At 37.7% G+C, this 14,388-nt stretch overlaps 1 protein-coding gene across 1 annotated transcript in view; it reads left to right on the top strand.

Annotated features, from left to right (window-relative positions):
- The window catches only part of LOC140117057 (uncharacterized), a 54,652-nt gene extending 40,901 nt beyond the window's left edge, over positions 1 to 13,751 (top strand). The window contains exon 2 of the mRNA XM_072133487.1: positions 13,671 to 13,751. Within this exon, the coding sequence (XP_071989588.1) occupies positions 13,671 to 13,751 (81 nt within the window). The remainder of the gene's footprint in view (positions 1 to 13,670) is intronic.
- Positions 13,752 to 14,388: the final 637 nt, after the last annotated feature.

Raw genomic sequence — 14,388 nt, forward strand, 5'->3', positions numbered from 1 at the left:
ATTGTCATTGCAAGGGGTTTAAGTTGTTTATGTTCAGTTGTCTATTGGTGTGAAGTTAAAATTGAGAAACATGGAGGCGATAGGGCCATCCATCCTGGGGGAGATGGTGGGGGTGCGTATAAGAAAGAAAGGTAACACAAGGTACCTTGTTACTCTTCCTATTTTAGAGCATCCAAGTAACTTTATTTATAGTGAAAATTTTGGAACTGCTCCTTACAGGCTAAACATAACAGTTCACATATTGCCATATTAGTGCTTAACTAAAACTGATGATGAAGCTAGTGAAGGGGGAAGTGTCTAGCTAAGAAGTCAAGCTAAAGATGACATTTTACACTGTTGCACATTGTCTATTCTTAGGAAAGGTCATTGATCTGGCACATGTCCATAACTGTGTTAAAATGATATTATTACAGTTATAAATTACCCATATTTTTCAGACTATAATGCACTTCTTACTATAGGATGCACCCCAGATTTTGGCTTCCAAAAAAGGGAAAATATATTTTACACCAATTAAAATATCTCTGTTGTTCGCAATAAAGCACAGCACACAGAGATCTGCTACATCCATACATTTACACACACAGCTCTGCATCATCCATACAGTTACACGCAGCCTCCATCATCCATACAGTTACATACACAGCTCTGCATCATCCATACAGTTACACACACAGCTCCGCATCATCCATACAGTTACACACACAGTGCTGCATCATCCATACAGTTACACACACAGCGCTGCATCATCTGGGTCTGGCAGTGCTAGATCCTACTGACCTTCAGTCTATAAGATGCAGGCACTTTTTTTCTTGTTAAAAAGTGCATCTTATAGTCCAAAAAATATGGTAATTAGCTTTTACAGTATAATTATAGTTATGTCAGTTTTCTGACATATAAATGTCAAGAATTGTGGTATCTTTTTTCAATTTATGGCTACTCACTCCACTTTTCACTTTATTTAACACAGCCATATTTGTCAAGATAATCCAGATGGGCAAGATATTTTCAAAATGTTGTAAATTAATGTACAAATCTACACCATTCCCTGATTGGCATTTTAGTTATACCTTAATTGTTGTGAGCTGTGTTTTTGTCTGGACAAGGATTTAAGCACCATTATCACCAAAAAAGTTAGATTTTATATGAACTGTTGAGCTTTGTTCTAATGGAGGGTTAATTATCACTACTTTGTGATTGAGCAGGATACGTTTTACACTTTTAAGAACCCAGCCCTTTTCCATTATTGCATTTCTATATTTTACTCCCCATCCTCCAAAAGTTATAACTTTGTTATGTTTCCATTTACAGAGCTGTGTAAGGGCTTGGCCTCTGTTTAATAAATTGTACTTCCTTATTTCATTTGATCGTAGACATAACAAATGTATGTACGTTTATTATATTTTAATACCTTAAAAAATTCTAAACATTTTTATTGATACTACTTTGGTAAAAGTATGACCTTTTTACTTCTTAATGTGTGAAGAAATGGAAAAAATAAGAAATTCAGACATTTGGATAATTATTTCCATTACAGTCTTCATCTACCAGATTGAAAGTATGCTGAACCAGAGCACCGTGCAAACAACACACTGGGGCTCATTTACTTTAGTCAGACTTTGCACCTTTTTCGGGGATTGCACGGTTTGGACAGGTATTTAACAGGTCCCTGTGCTGAGATTTTGGCACAGCTGCACTGGCTTCCATGCAACACAAATTGGTGGCGTGCCATCTGATGATCCAACTGATTCGGACTGAGAGTGGGATTTAACTTTCAAATTGTGTTGCAAGCCCTAGAACTTACATGCACCACTAAAAAGATGGTGAACTCTGTCGGACCTAAGTGGGGAAGGGACACATGCAGGATACCAGGTGCATGATCTTAGTGAATCACGGCACAATGCATTATTGTTGGACAATGCACTTTCGGTGAACTTCGGGTATGGGGTAAGTAAATTTGCCCCACTGTTCGGTATTACTGATCTTTGATTGCACACTCAATGTCCATAATAATAGAGTCTTCTACTATCAAAAACTGTGAGACCTAACTTTTCCCTTCATAGTGGAGCCAAAAGTTCCCTGGAAGCAGTGTCTTGCTACAGTAGTGACACTCTTGAGTTGCCACTCTCCTCAAATGGCAGATTGGCAAACTCATGGCTAGACTCTCTACAATACTTCCCTCTAACCTGCCCTCAATATGTTACCCAACTAGCTGCTGCACAGATTAGGCTTCCTCACAGACTCCATAGGTAATTATAATATCAAGTGGTATGATTTTTACTCATGATCCTAAATAGGGTTTCCCCACAGATTACAAGTAACAGTATGCTAAGACACCAAATAATAACAGTACCTGAACTGTGGCCAATGTAATAACAGGGTCCCCACAGCAGCCATAATAGTCACAGTACCTCATTAGTGGAAAAATGTATGGGCCCCCAAAATAGCCAATACTGTAACAGTGCTCTTGCAGTAGCCAATAATCCAAAAGTGTCCCCTGCAGCAGCCAAAACTAGGGCCCCAAAGTAGCTAATAGTAACTGCTGTTCCTGAAGCAGCCAAAATAGGACTAGGGACACCAAAGAAGTCAATATAGTAAACTGTCCTCCACAGTAGCCAATCAGTAGTCATCTGGTATTTCACCAGGGACTCCCTGCATGCAGGGTTCGAATGTATTGGTGTTGTTATTTGCGACTCTATTAGACACTCTATTCTACTATATTAGCAACATTTACATTGGCAAATATTTCAATAATTCAGAATACAATGGTTTATAACATATTATTGAGGTTTTGTTTGCTTGCAAAAACCATAACAAGAAATATGTATCTATTCTATCAGTTTAATGCAAGAAAGTGATGGTTGCCTATTGATTTTTAAAAACTTGCCTTAAAATATGTACTTTTTCCTAATGAAAAGAAATATCTACCAAGGCCTTAGCCCATTCTATAAATGTGAAATATCAATCTATTTTTTGGAAGCCATCCAGAATTAAAATTACATATGGAATATATGTGGTGTTTTGAAGGTCATTGGGGTTTAAAGCTTATATAAACAAAGTATTTTTTTCCATTGTTTCTTGTAGAAACAACAAAATAAAAAATATAAAAACAAAGAAATAAAAATAAAAAGAATAGTATTTTTCCTTACCACCAAAATGCAGGGCAATGAATAATTAAATTACTGGTGATAATGGAAAACAGGATGAAACCTAACTTTTATTAGGCTTATATTAAACAGAGGTAATACTTTTATTATGAATTAATAAAATGATCTTCAAAGGTTATCAAATAAGAATGATAAAAATATAGTTGAGGTTCAAATGAACAAAAAAGGGAGTAAATATTGTAACTTAACATATTTACTATTCTGTCTTGCAATATAAAGTCTCACTGCACCTCCTTCCCCTACCTCTTTGCTCAATGCTGCCTGAGCTTCTGCATGGATCAAGTTAGATCAACCATTGAAAATCTTTGGTTACTCTATTCCTGACTCCCTTTCAAATCTATGTTTATTCTCTAGATTTTGCCCTTTAAAAGTCTAGTTCCGCAATCTCTTTGAAGACATATTACAACTGCAAAAACACACGATATAAGTACCATATATACTGGAGTATAAGTCGAGTTTTTCAGCACAATTTATGTGCTAAAAAAGCCCCATTTGGCTTATACCCGGGTATTTAAAAAAATAATTAGTACTCACATCCTGAGCTCTGTCCTTCGCCAGGGGTGAGCACCAGAGGTGAGTACTAAGTTTATTATTTTATCATGAAGGGGAAGTGCAGGACATTTTATTACATGGAAACTGCTGGATATTTCTATAAAGGGGGGCACTGCTGGACATTTCTTTTTAAAGGAAGCTTTATTGTTTCCTTCCAGTAGATACAAATCTGCCTATAATTATCTAGTGTCACACAGATGCAGGGTCCGTATCCCTCAGAGTAATCAGAGCTGTGTGATATAACGAGCTGTGACATCACATGAACAGGGACAGATTTTTGTCCACCGGAAGTAAACATTTGGGCTTCCTATAGAATGATCAGATAGAATGCTCATCCTCCTTTTGAAGAACTTTCCATCAAAGCAATCCTATCATAGTAAAATATATGTAAAGGTAGTTACACTAAATGTATAAAATATATTGACTTAAAATCTATTTCCAGTGAACTCCAACGAACTTCAGCGCAGCAGTGACACGTGGTGGACATAGGGGAAACTACCTTACTGAATCGCTGGAAGACCCGAATCCTCCACACAGAACGCGTGGGTGGATCGTGACAGGACCAGGTAAGTAAATCTGCCCCACTGTTTATTGATTACATATAAAGTTAGGTCAACATGGTACCTGGATCATACATCACAAGAAACAGCTTAAAGGGGTATTCTCATCTCAGCATTTAGATTTAATATTATATATAAACATTTCTTCAATTGGATGTTATTTAAAAAAATGTTCCTGTGTGAAGATAATTTCTCATAAATGCAGTAATGGTGTCCCTTAGAAACGAGATGGCTTCCTCGGATACGACCACCCCACACTCTAGCAGCAGTGGCCAGACATGCGATATTGAGTCCTGCCTGACCTCCTGGCTTCATTACCACAAGTCGGCTGCGGGACATGTAGTAACTCCTGGACATTTTATACACAAAAACTTTTGTTTCCTTGTGCAATCCCTCCATCAGAGGGGGCCGTATCCGACGAAGCCATCTTGTTTCTAAGGGACCATATCACTACATTTATGAGAAATTTTCTTCACACAGGTAAATTTTTTTTAATAAAATCTAATTGAAGAAATGTTTATATATGGCAGATTAATGAAACTGAATTTTAATGACCAGACGAGAATACCCCTTTAACTTGCATAAAAAGACTAATCTCGTATGCTAGCAAAAAAGGGAGTGATCTCTCCTCCCTTATAAAATGATTCAATCTGAATAATATGTAAACCAAACGCAACACATTTCAGCTTTAAAGTACAATTGTAAAGTATAAAAGCTTTTGCCTAGCTTTGCACTAATCTGAAATAGGCAAGTCTCTAATTTACACTCAATTTACACTCATTAACCATTTGCCAGCTAGCAGGGGTGTTAGTTACCTTGTCCCTCTGGCTGTCTTTGTGCATTATCCTGATCAGTAGCGACTGGGTGCAGGAGAATATTCGACCCAGCAGCATGTAGAAAACTCTAGGACTTTGAGTGATATCATAAGCCAATGGCTAATCACATGCTTCAGGTTATCCAATTACATATTAGGAATGGTATGTAGCAATGCTGTTTGTTTTTGAAAGTTTGAAAAGTAGAAATGTGTATGCATGAAAGTTTGAATGCATAAATAAAGACAAAGCTGAGACTCCCAATCAGTTTTAATGAATTTAAATGAACACTGCCCACCCAGCACAGTATATATACAGTGCAACCTCTTTGAACAGACCTCTTGGCACAGGAAAGGGATGATCAGCATATAGGGGGCAGCCTCTATAGAGTATAGTGGCAAAATTAAAAAAAAAAAACTTTTAAGGAGGAGGTTCGAAATAGATAAATTTGAAGAATAAAGTTTGGAAACTTTTAACACAGTGCTTGATGACCCTCATCTTTTGAAAGTACTGATATTACAGATAGTCTTCCTTCAAGGTAGAAAGACACATGATACAGGTATCATTAGAATTGTTGTCAAAGGCTCTCTACAGCTTTACTAAAAACATTTTGTCAAGTAACTTCACAGTTACGCATTTAAAGTGCAAAGCTGCTGGTTGCATTTACATCAATGTGTCATGGGTGCATCAATACAAGCATGCTGAAGGCTCTGTGGGGTGCTATTCTGGTGATGTTCGTTGCTTCCAGACAACGTCATTATGGTAAGCATAATTCTAGAGTGAGCTATTGAACAATTTCATCTTTTGATGCCTAGGGTCTAAGATTTAACACGAATAACTAGAGAGAGATTAAAAATGAAAGGATAAACTTTGATTATAAAAAACACTGATAGTGGAGAGCAAATTACTTAAACTCAAGCTTTAACCTTTAACATACAAGCAACTGAGAATCAAAGTATGAAACATTAATCTTGGAGGAAGCTGGGGAAAGATTATCATTTCTCATGTCAAACAGTGTAATATCTTAAACAGATGAATACGCATAGGTGCTGAAACTATGATAATGTAATTTATATTATAATTAAATCTCAGATTGCAGTTAAATAAGGCCAAAAAGATTACAGTGGAGATAAAATTGCCTTTAGTCCTTCTGCGACTTGGATTCTTCTCAATCAATACATATATATGCAGTAGGTGTAATACGTAGGGAAATGTTCAAGTAAAAAACTTTCTCCTAGTTTTTAACAAAGGACCTCATTCTGTATTGTGTGTACGCAGGTATCATTAAATCTCGTGTAACCCTAGAGAAATGTGGCTAGAATTCAATTGTCAGGTAGTTCATCAGATAATTGAAATCATTAATCCACCAGCAGAACACAATCTATGATGGAAAAGACACCTCTGAAATATGAGCTTAAATCCATTAAAACAGAATAGACTAAATTGAATCAAAATCACGTATTTTACAGCAATGGTTCTTCCAATTTAATAAGCTATTTTAATGCAACAATTAGTTTTATCATTGTAGAAATGGTCATTGTGGAGATAATATACTCAAAATGTCTTTGACTATTAGTTCTTACTTCACCATGTGAGCTTCTCATGCTAATCTGTCCAAAACTCTTATATAATAAGGCAGATTTTTGTCTCCATGCTTCTGCTACAAGCTTGGGCAGAATTATCCATCAAAGCACCAAAGGATTTATTTTACATTTGCTACAAAGAGAGACAATGTGATTCATAATATTTAAATACTAGAGAAATGTCTGATGGGCCCAGGTTTTGATACAATAAATTCCTCCAACTGTTTTGGTGAAATAATTCAGCACATAGGGACCAGAAAAAATAAATAAATGTAATCTGAATGACTTAACCAGGCATAATAAATATAATGTGTTCCTTTAACAAGCTGAACAAAAACTACTGGTAAATCATGTCTATTGAACATCTTGGACATGATTTGTAGTTGTTAAGGCCCCACTAACAGGACATATGAAATGGATTTATACGTTTTTATAACACCTCACCTAAAAATGTGCCTCACTGAAGGGGTTGTATATTTCATCTTAGCAGGTGAACATCCCACTCTCAGTGATGTCACAATCTGGGGTGTGAGAGCAAAATCCATGATCTATAAATGATTGGGCTATGCAAATACCCATTATCAGTCTGTGGGGTGCCATACACTGGACAGGCTAGACCAAATAGGTCTGCTATTTTAGTAGTAAAGTCTATTTGTCAGGTTTGCAGGGGAGAACGCTGGGATTTCTGGTCCTTCCTCCGATGCTTCTGGTGTTGTTAGCAGCATTCTCCGACCTCCTGCGCGTCTCTGTGGCGACTCTCATCCGTTACTAGCAGTCTGTGGCACACACTGCGGGCAGCAGCTGCTAAGACTTCACGCTGATTACGGTTTGTGCTTAGGACTGCTGGGAGTTGTGGTACCTCTGCATGGTGTCTGCGATTGTGCTTTGTTGTTTTGCACCATGAGGGGTTAATTCCCAAAAGTTGTCCAGCTCCTATCAGGTTCTGGAGGTGGGGTTCTGGCTGCATAAATTAAGTTTGACTTGCTCTGTGTCTGTATTGCTGTGATCTCGGCTAGTTTTTGACATTTACCCTTTGCTTACCGATTTTGCTCTTGATGTATTTTAACTATTTCGAGTCGTCAAGTAGTTGCCCCTAGATTTAGCGGGGGTGGGGGGGCTAAAGGAAGGGACAGAGGTTGGGGCGAGCTCTGGGCACACTATCCCCGTCTTCTGTGTTACCCAACCCTAACACTATTTGTTTATTCCCTTGAAGTTTGTATACGTATTTTGTGTATATTCCTTGTAACCATTTTTTCATCTGATAATTGCACATTTTTATGTATGCACTGCACAACAGTGTACTAGATTTTTAAGCTTATGTGAGCCAAAAACAAAGACTAAACATGCCATATATCCATGAGAAATATCAATGCCAAAAAAGAAAAGAAGGATATGTATAGATGGCTGGTCAACAACTGTGTAATTTAAACAAATATCAGACTTTATTATGCTAAAAAGAGCACTCAAGTATACAACCATTTAAAAGCACATGAATGCATGTGTTCGTTCATATGCATGGACAACAATATATTAGAATCATGCATGCAAGGACCTGGTCTCAATAAATTTTAGTGCAAGTGCTGACTGCAATCAAATGAGTTTACATGTAAGGCTTGACCAAGGTACACAAAGAAAAACATTCCATATGTGGTCAAATGCCCAGTATCATAGAACCAACAGCAAATGAAAAATATCCATAAAAATAATAGTAAAATGCATATCACCTGGTCAAAATGGAATAAGATCCTAACTCCCCACACGTTCCACCGCTATATGGCTTCCTCACGGGTATCTGATATGCCGTCCTCCTCCTCCCCAGATAAAGAACTTATGTGCCGGTACCTTGTAGCTTTAGGGGGAAGAGGCCACTGCAGGAAGCAGAGAAGAGCTCAGCTCCACAGAGCCCCTAATGTCAGAAGATCCAGGGTCAGAAACCAGGGGCAACTGAAATCGTGCACACCAGGACTGATAGAGACAGGTTAAAATTATATCTGTGAAATGCTGGATTTTTGTTAATAACAGTGAATTAGAGAATGCATTATTTTCTTATCCTGAGTATATTTAAGAAACTTGTCTTCGTGGGAATAGACCTTTAAGATTGTTTGGGTTGGACTTAATGATGTTTGTAAACTTGTACAACAATGCTGGTGAGAATTTCAATATTTGAATGTAAGCGTAGAAAGGATGCATGAATTGTGTCACTGTGTATTTAACAGCTACAGGATGCTCCTTTGAGGAGTCAAACTTCAAATTTAATTTGTTGAAATAAAGAGAATAATAATGTTTATGAACCATTTGCTAACTATGCCCTTATTAGTTTTAGAGTTTCCATTTTTAGCTCCTTTCCTTTAATTGGTTAAGTACTGCCTAATGTAAATATATATAAATAAAGAGTTTAGGACTACACAGAGAAGGCTCCTAGGCTCTTCCCTCTCCATACAAGTCTGGTATCTGCTGCTAACTGCTGCAGTCAACGTTATTAATAATAATTATAATAATGATGTTATTTCACATAAACAGCAGCTTCATGTGGGCACAGCCATCTTACTGCCAAATAGCGCCCCCCCACAACATCATCAGGGGTTGATGATTCATTGCCATGACACCTGAGGGCCTCTGGGAAGCTCCTATGGCTGCCATTTGCTGGAGGCAAACTCATACAATTTTAAATAAAAAAGTGATTTAAAAGTCATACAGTCAACAAAATGGTAGCAGTAAAAACGTCAGCCTTTCCTGCACTAATCAGCTCTGTATATCTTAGTATAAAAAAGTTATTAGTGTCACAATAGGGCAAAATAAGGAGCTCTTTTTTGTACAAAAGGTTTTAAAATCTATTAAGACATAAGAAAACCTATACAAATTTGGTATCCTTGTGATCATACCATCCCAAAGAATATATAAGAGTTGTCATTTGGAGAGCATGGGGACAGCCATAAAAATATTCTACATGTGAAAATGGCACACATGTTTTTTATATAATGGTATTTATAATAATATCAGTTTTGTTCTAGCTTCCCAATACAAGGCAAAACCGTCACTGGGAAGGACTATAAGGTAGTGCAGCACTGTAATAAGTAGGATAAAGGATCTACGTGTCACAAGGAAGGGCAAATTTTTTTACACAGAAAACAAGCTCTCATACTAAACTGCAGATTAGTTATCAAGGGAGTGAAAAATTAAAGTGCAAAAAATAAAAATGACCTGGTCCTTAAGCGGTTAAAAATCCATAACTTTTTTTATTTTTCGATATACAAAGCTATATAAGGTCTTGTTTTTTCGGTAACAAATTGTACTTCCTAGTGACAGTATCTTATATTTCATGCCATGTACTTCAAATGACTGCAGTGAAATTGACAAAAAATGCATTTGCACCATTTTCCTGTGGGCTCTGTTTTTACGGCTTTGTTAACCAAATGACACCTCCCCTTTATTCTTTGAGTTAGTACAATAACAAGGATGGCAAATTTTTTTTATGTTGAACAGTTTAAAATTAAAATCTTTTTTACCAATTACATTTATTAGTTTTGCCATCTGCTGCTAATAACTCTAATAACTTTTCATACTTCATACAGAGCTATAGAAGGTGCCATTTTTCACGTTTCATTGCAACCTATTAATCACTTTTAATTTAATTTTTGCAAAATGGCAAAAAATTGGGGATTTGTACATTTAGGTGTTAATTTTCAGTTTCAGTGACAGGAATAACCACTTTTATATTTTTAAATATAGGACTTATGGAACTTGCCAATACCTAACATATTAATGATTTTGTTTATTTTTTTTATCAGTTCTAGGGAAAGTGGAGTGGTTTGAACTTTTAGGTTTTTTTAAAAAATTTTTTAGACCACCTACAGTACTTTAACCCTATGGGGTGTAATCACTCTGCTATACCACCTCATTTGGTAGCATTGTACATGATCTCTGTTAGCCTGACTGTGTGTCCTACAGATCTATCTTAATGAATGGTCCTGGAGTCTAACATAGAATTCATTCTGTCGAGGTAACAGATCATCACCCCTCTGATCACAAATCAGAGGGTGACAATTTGATCCAAGATGGCGGCACCCACATGCTGCAGCTCTTACATGCTGCCAGCAGCTTTGCCAATGGCAGGGTTTTAACTACAGGAGTATCAATCACAGCAGCTGTTACAGTGCCCTCAGCTAAGATGAGAAAAGAAGTCTGCTATGGGACCCAGTCTCTCCAAGTTATACCCCTTGCCAGCAGCATGTAAAGGAATACAGCAATCACCCAGTTAGTACGGAGATACTAGCGTTGTCACACGCTGACGTAACAAACAAAAAACATCAATTTGCGACAATGGGTTCAACTATGTAAATATCAATTAAAAATGAAAGATAAATTAAGCTGCTCAGAAAAGGTCTCACTTCTCTTACAGCAAGGAATCTCTGTGGCTGTGGTAGAATTTCTTCTCCTGGCATAGATGATGCCTTCTTATCTTAACCACAGGCCACGGTATTGAAAGATCATTAGAAATAACTCTGTACTTTCCATTAAGATATTTGTACATTACTCTTTCATCATTTTTCTAAACTAAATAACTCAGAGTCACCATATTCTAATCCACATATTCCCTTAATAAGCTCATCATTTGTTCTTACACCTGTTCCTATTCAACTATATCCTTCTATTCTTACATACCCGTGCCCATAATTGTACACAATATTCCATTTGTGGTCTGACTAATTACTTGTATTAGAGCAAATAAAAATGGACTGTTATCTGATGTGTGTATTATCTTAAAACTACAGTTATAATGATAACTCCGGTGATATTATATTGAATATAAAATTATATAAGATGACGTTTATTTGCCACAGGTCTCTTTTTTTAGGACACACTAGTTACAGTACTGAAAGGGGATCTGATGTAGTCAGCCTCTATAGCTGAACAGAAGCTTGAATCATTGGATCTTCGTGCTCAGAAGCTTGTCACTGAAGCTAGCCTCAGAAGCTAGCCACTGGATGCAGCTATGCTAAAAAACAGTCATGCAGCAAGTACTAAGGGGAATAAACAGTATATAATGATCCAATGCTTTTGAGCTTTTGCTCGGAAGGGATTCTATAATTCAACATTTTGTAAAATGTAAATAAAATTAATACTTAGTTGACTGCTAAATAAAGTTTGTATTATTAGCAGTAATTAAACATTGATTATACGATAATAAACCAATTTCTCAAAGAGCTGGAAATTGGTAAAAAAATCTCCATATATGGAGAAATCATTTATGGATAAAACCTACAAGAATTCTAGCGGGTTCTCTAGTTTTATAGTCTAGTTTCAAATGGTTCATCGCAGTGCTTAAAAGAGTAAAATATTTTAATGGTAAAACATTTAATGGAAAAAATGAGCTGTTCTTTGTGAAATGTATTCCTTCGAGAGATAATGCACATTATCCAAAATAAATTGCTCTTCTGTGCAGTAAACACAAACTTTCCAGGGTAAGTGTTATGTAAATTGGAAACAGTGTTCATCTCACTGAAAAAAGCAGCTCACAGATATGAATTACAATGCTAGTGTCAGCTTTGGTAACGCTTCAAGTGCAAATACAAGGTGGCAAAAGCAAGTTAAGAAACATACCCTGTTATCTTCCAAAACTGTTTCACTACAACAATGCTGTATACAGTACATTACCATTTAAAGTGACAGGTTCTACTCAGATTAGAATGTGCATGTACTCAATAGATAAAAGTTGGGAGTCCTCAGTTGTTGATACCTTTTATTGGCTAACTAAAAAGGATGATGACAATTGCAAGCTTTCAAGACTACTTAGGTCTCTTCATCAGGCATGGCATACGACAACATCTAAATAGAACACAATTCTGTACACAAATGGACTCAGTAATGTTGTGGTTCATGAGATAAATGATAAGAAACAGAAGACAGAAGAGTAAACACTATTAGCAGTAAATATTGTAGCACTTGGGAAGGGAGATGGTTTTATTGTCCCTTGATTGAGATCTGGCCCTTGGATATGATGATCCCAACAGGTCTGAAGAGAAGTTTTCTTAAAAGTCATAAAATGACATACAGTACATCCACACAATACATTCATCGTTTTCAGTGTCAATGATTATGTTATCATGCTATGTTATTTACTCCCAGTCCCTACTTTCTCTCTGAGATTTGAAATAGTTTTTTATACAAGTACTTTCAAATTTTCTATTTTGTGGTAAGAACTGTTTTGGCCCAGGTAAATCTGTCCTTTTTCTTTTATGATGTGATGATGAGAGTTCATACTTGTTCTGAATTGCTGCCATGTTTCACCAACATAGACACCTCCAGGAGGACATCTGGTACACATAATTAGAACACAGTGGGGGTCATTTACGACGTTTTCCCGGCGTGTTACCCGAATATTTCCGATTTGCGCCGATTTCCCCTAAATTGCCCCGGGATTTTGGCGCACGTGATCGGATTGTGGTGCATCAGCGCTGGCATGCACGCAACGAAATCGGGGGCGTGGCCGAACGAAAACCCGACGGATTCGGAAAAACCGCTGCATTTTTTTAAAAAAATGTGTCGCAGAGCTTGCACTTACCTTCACTCAGCCCAGCTCGGTGTATTCCAGTGTGTTTCGGGGAACTTCAGCGCAGCAACGCCACCTGGTGGATGTCGGAGGAACTACCTTAACAAATCCCGGCCAGACCCGTATCCAGCGCAGAGAATGTGCCGCTGGATCGCGAATGGACCGGGTAAGTAAATCTGCCCCAGTGTGTGAGGTGTAGGTAAAGTAACCTGTAGTTTACCAGTTAGTTTATCCTGTCCATTTTATGACTGTTAAAGGAATCTACTCTTCAGACCTGGTGAGGTCATCACAGATCTCAATCAAGAGACAATAAAATCACCTAAGTTCCCAGATGCTACAATATTTCCGGCTTTTCTCATTACATTGATTGTTCTGATTCTTATTACTTGACTCATCAACCATAGCCTTTCTGTGTCCATTTGTTTATAAATGTGTGTTCTATTCAGATGTTGTCTTCGGCCATACCTGGTGAAACTCAAAAGTTTGCCAAGGTTAACATCAAGTATGACTTTAAAAATGCTGAATGATGATGTGGGATTAAAGTCAAACCAGTATATGTATTCCAAAAGGAACATAGATATACCATTTTAGCTTTAATCCCACGTCATGGCATTAGGCTTCCTAAAAGTTATTTGTGATGTTAAGGAGGCTCTCTTACAAAAAAAGAAATGTTTTGCTAATCACATCCTGGAAAGCATATTTTTACATATCACCCAGAGGTACCCCACTGGATTGTGAATGACTGCAAGTCTTCACACGCCTGCAAGGTGGCCTTAATTGGCAAAGTCTACCTAAGAAGTGGTCTTACTTACCGGCCCTGTGTAATTGTTATCATCCTTTTTATTTAATTAACCCCTTCCCGACGCGCGCCGTACTAGTACGGCGCGCGCCGGGTCCCGGTGCATGGAGAGGGCTCGCGGGCCGAGCCCTCTCCATAGCCGGTAAGTCTTTGCTGCATATTGCAGCAAAGGCTTACCGGTAACACCCGCGATCGGTGCTAGCACCGATCGCGGGTGCTTTCACCGCGATCGCCTCCGGCAATGCTGCCGGAGGCTTCAAAAAGATGGCGCCGCATGGGCGCCGCCATCTTGGCGCGGATCTTCGCTCCCCGATGACGTCACGGGGAGCGGTGATCCGTTGCCATGACAGCATCGGGCCTCACGA

This window comes from Engystomops pustulosus, chromosome 2 (genome assembly GCF_040894005.1).
Source record: "Engystomops pustulosus chromosome 2, aEngPut4.maternal, whole genome shotgun sequence".
In the NCBI taxonomy this organism is placed as follows: Eukaryota; Metazoa; Chordata; class Amphibia; order Anura; family Leptodactylidae; genus Engystomops; species Engystomops pustulosus.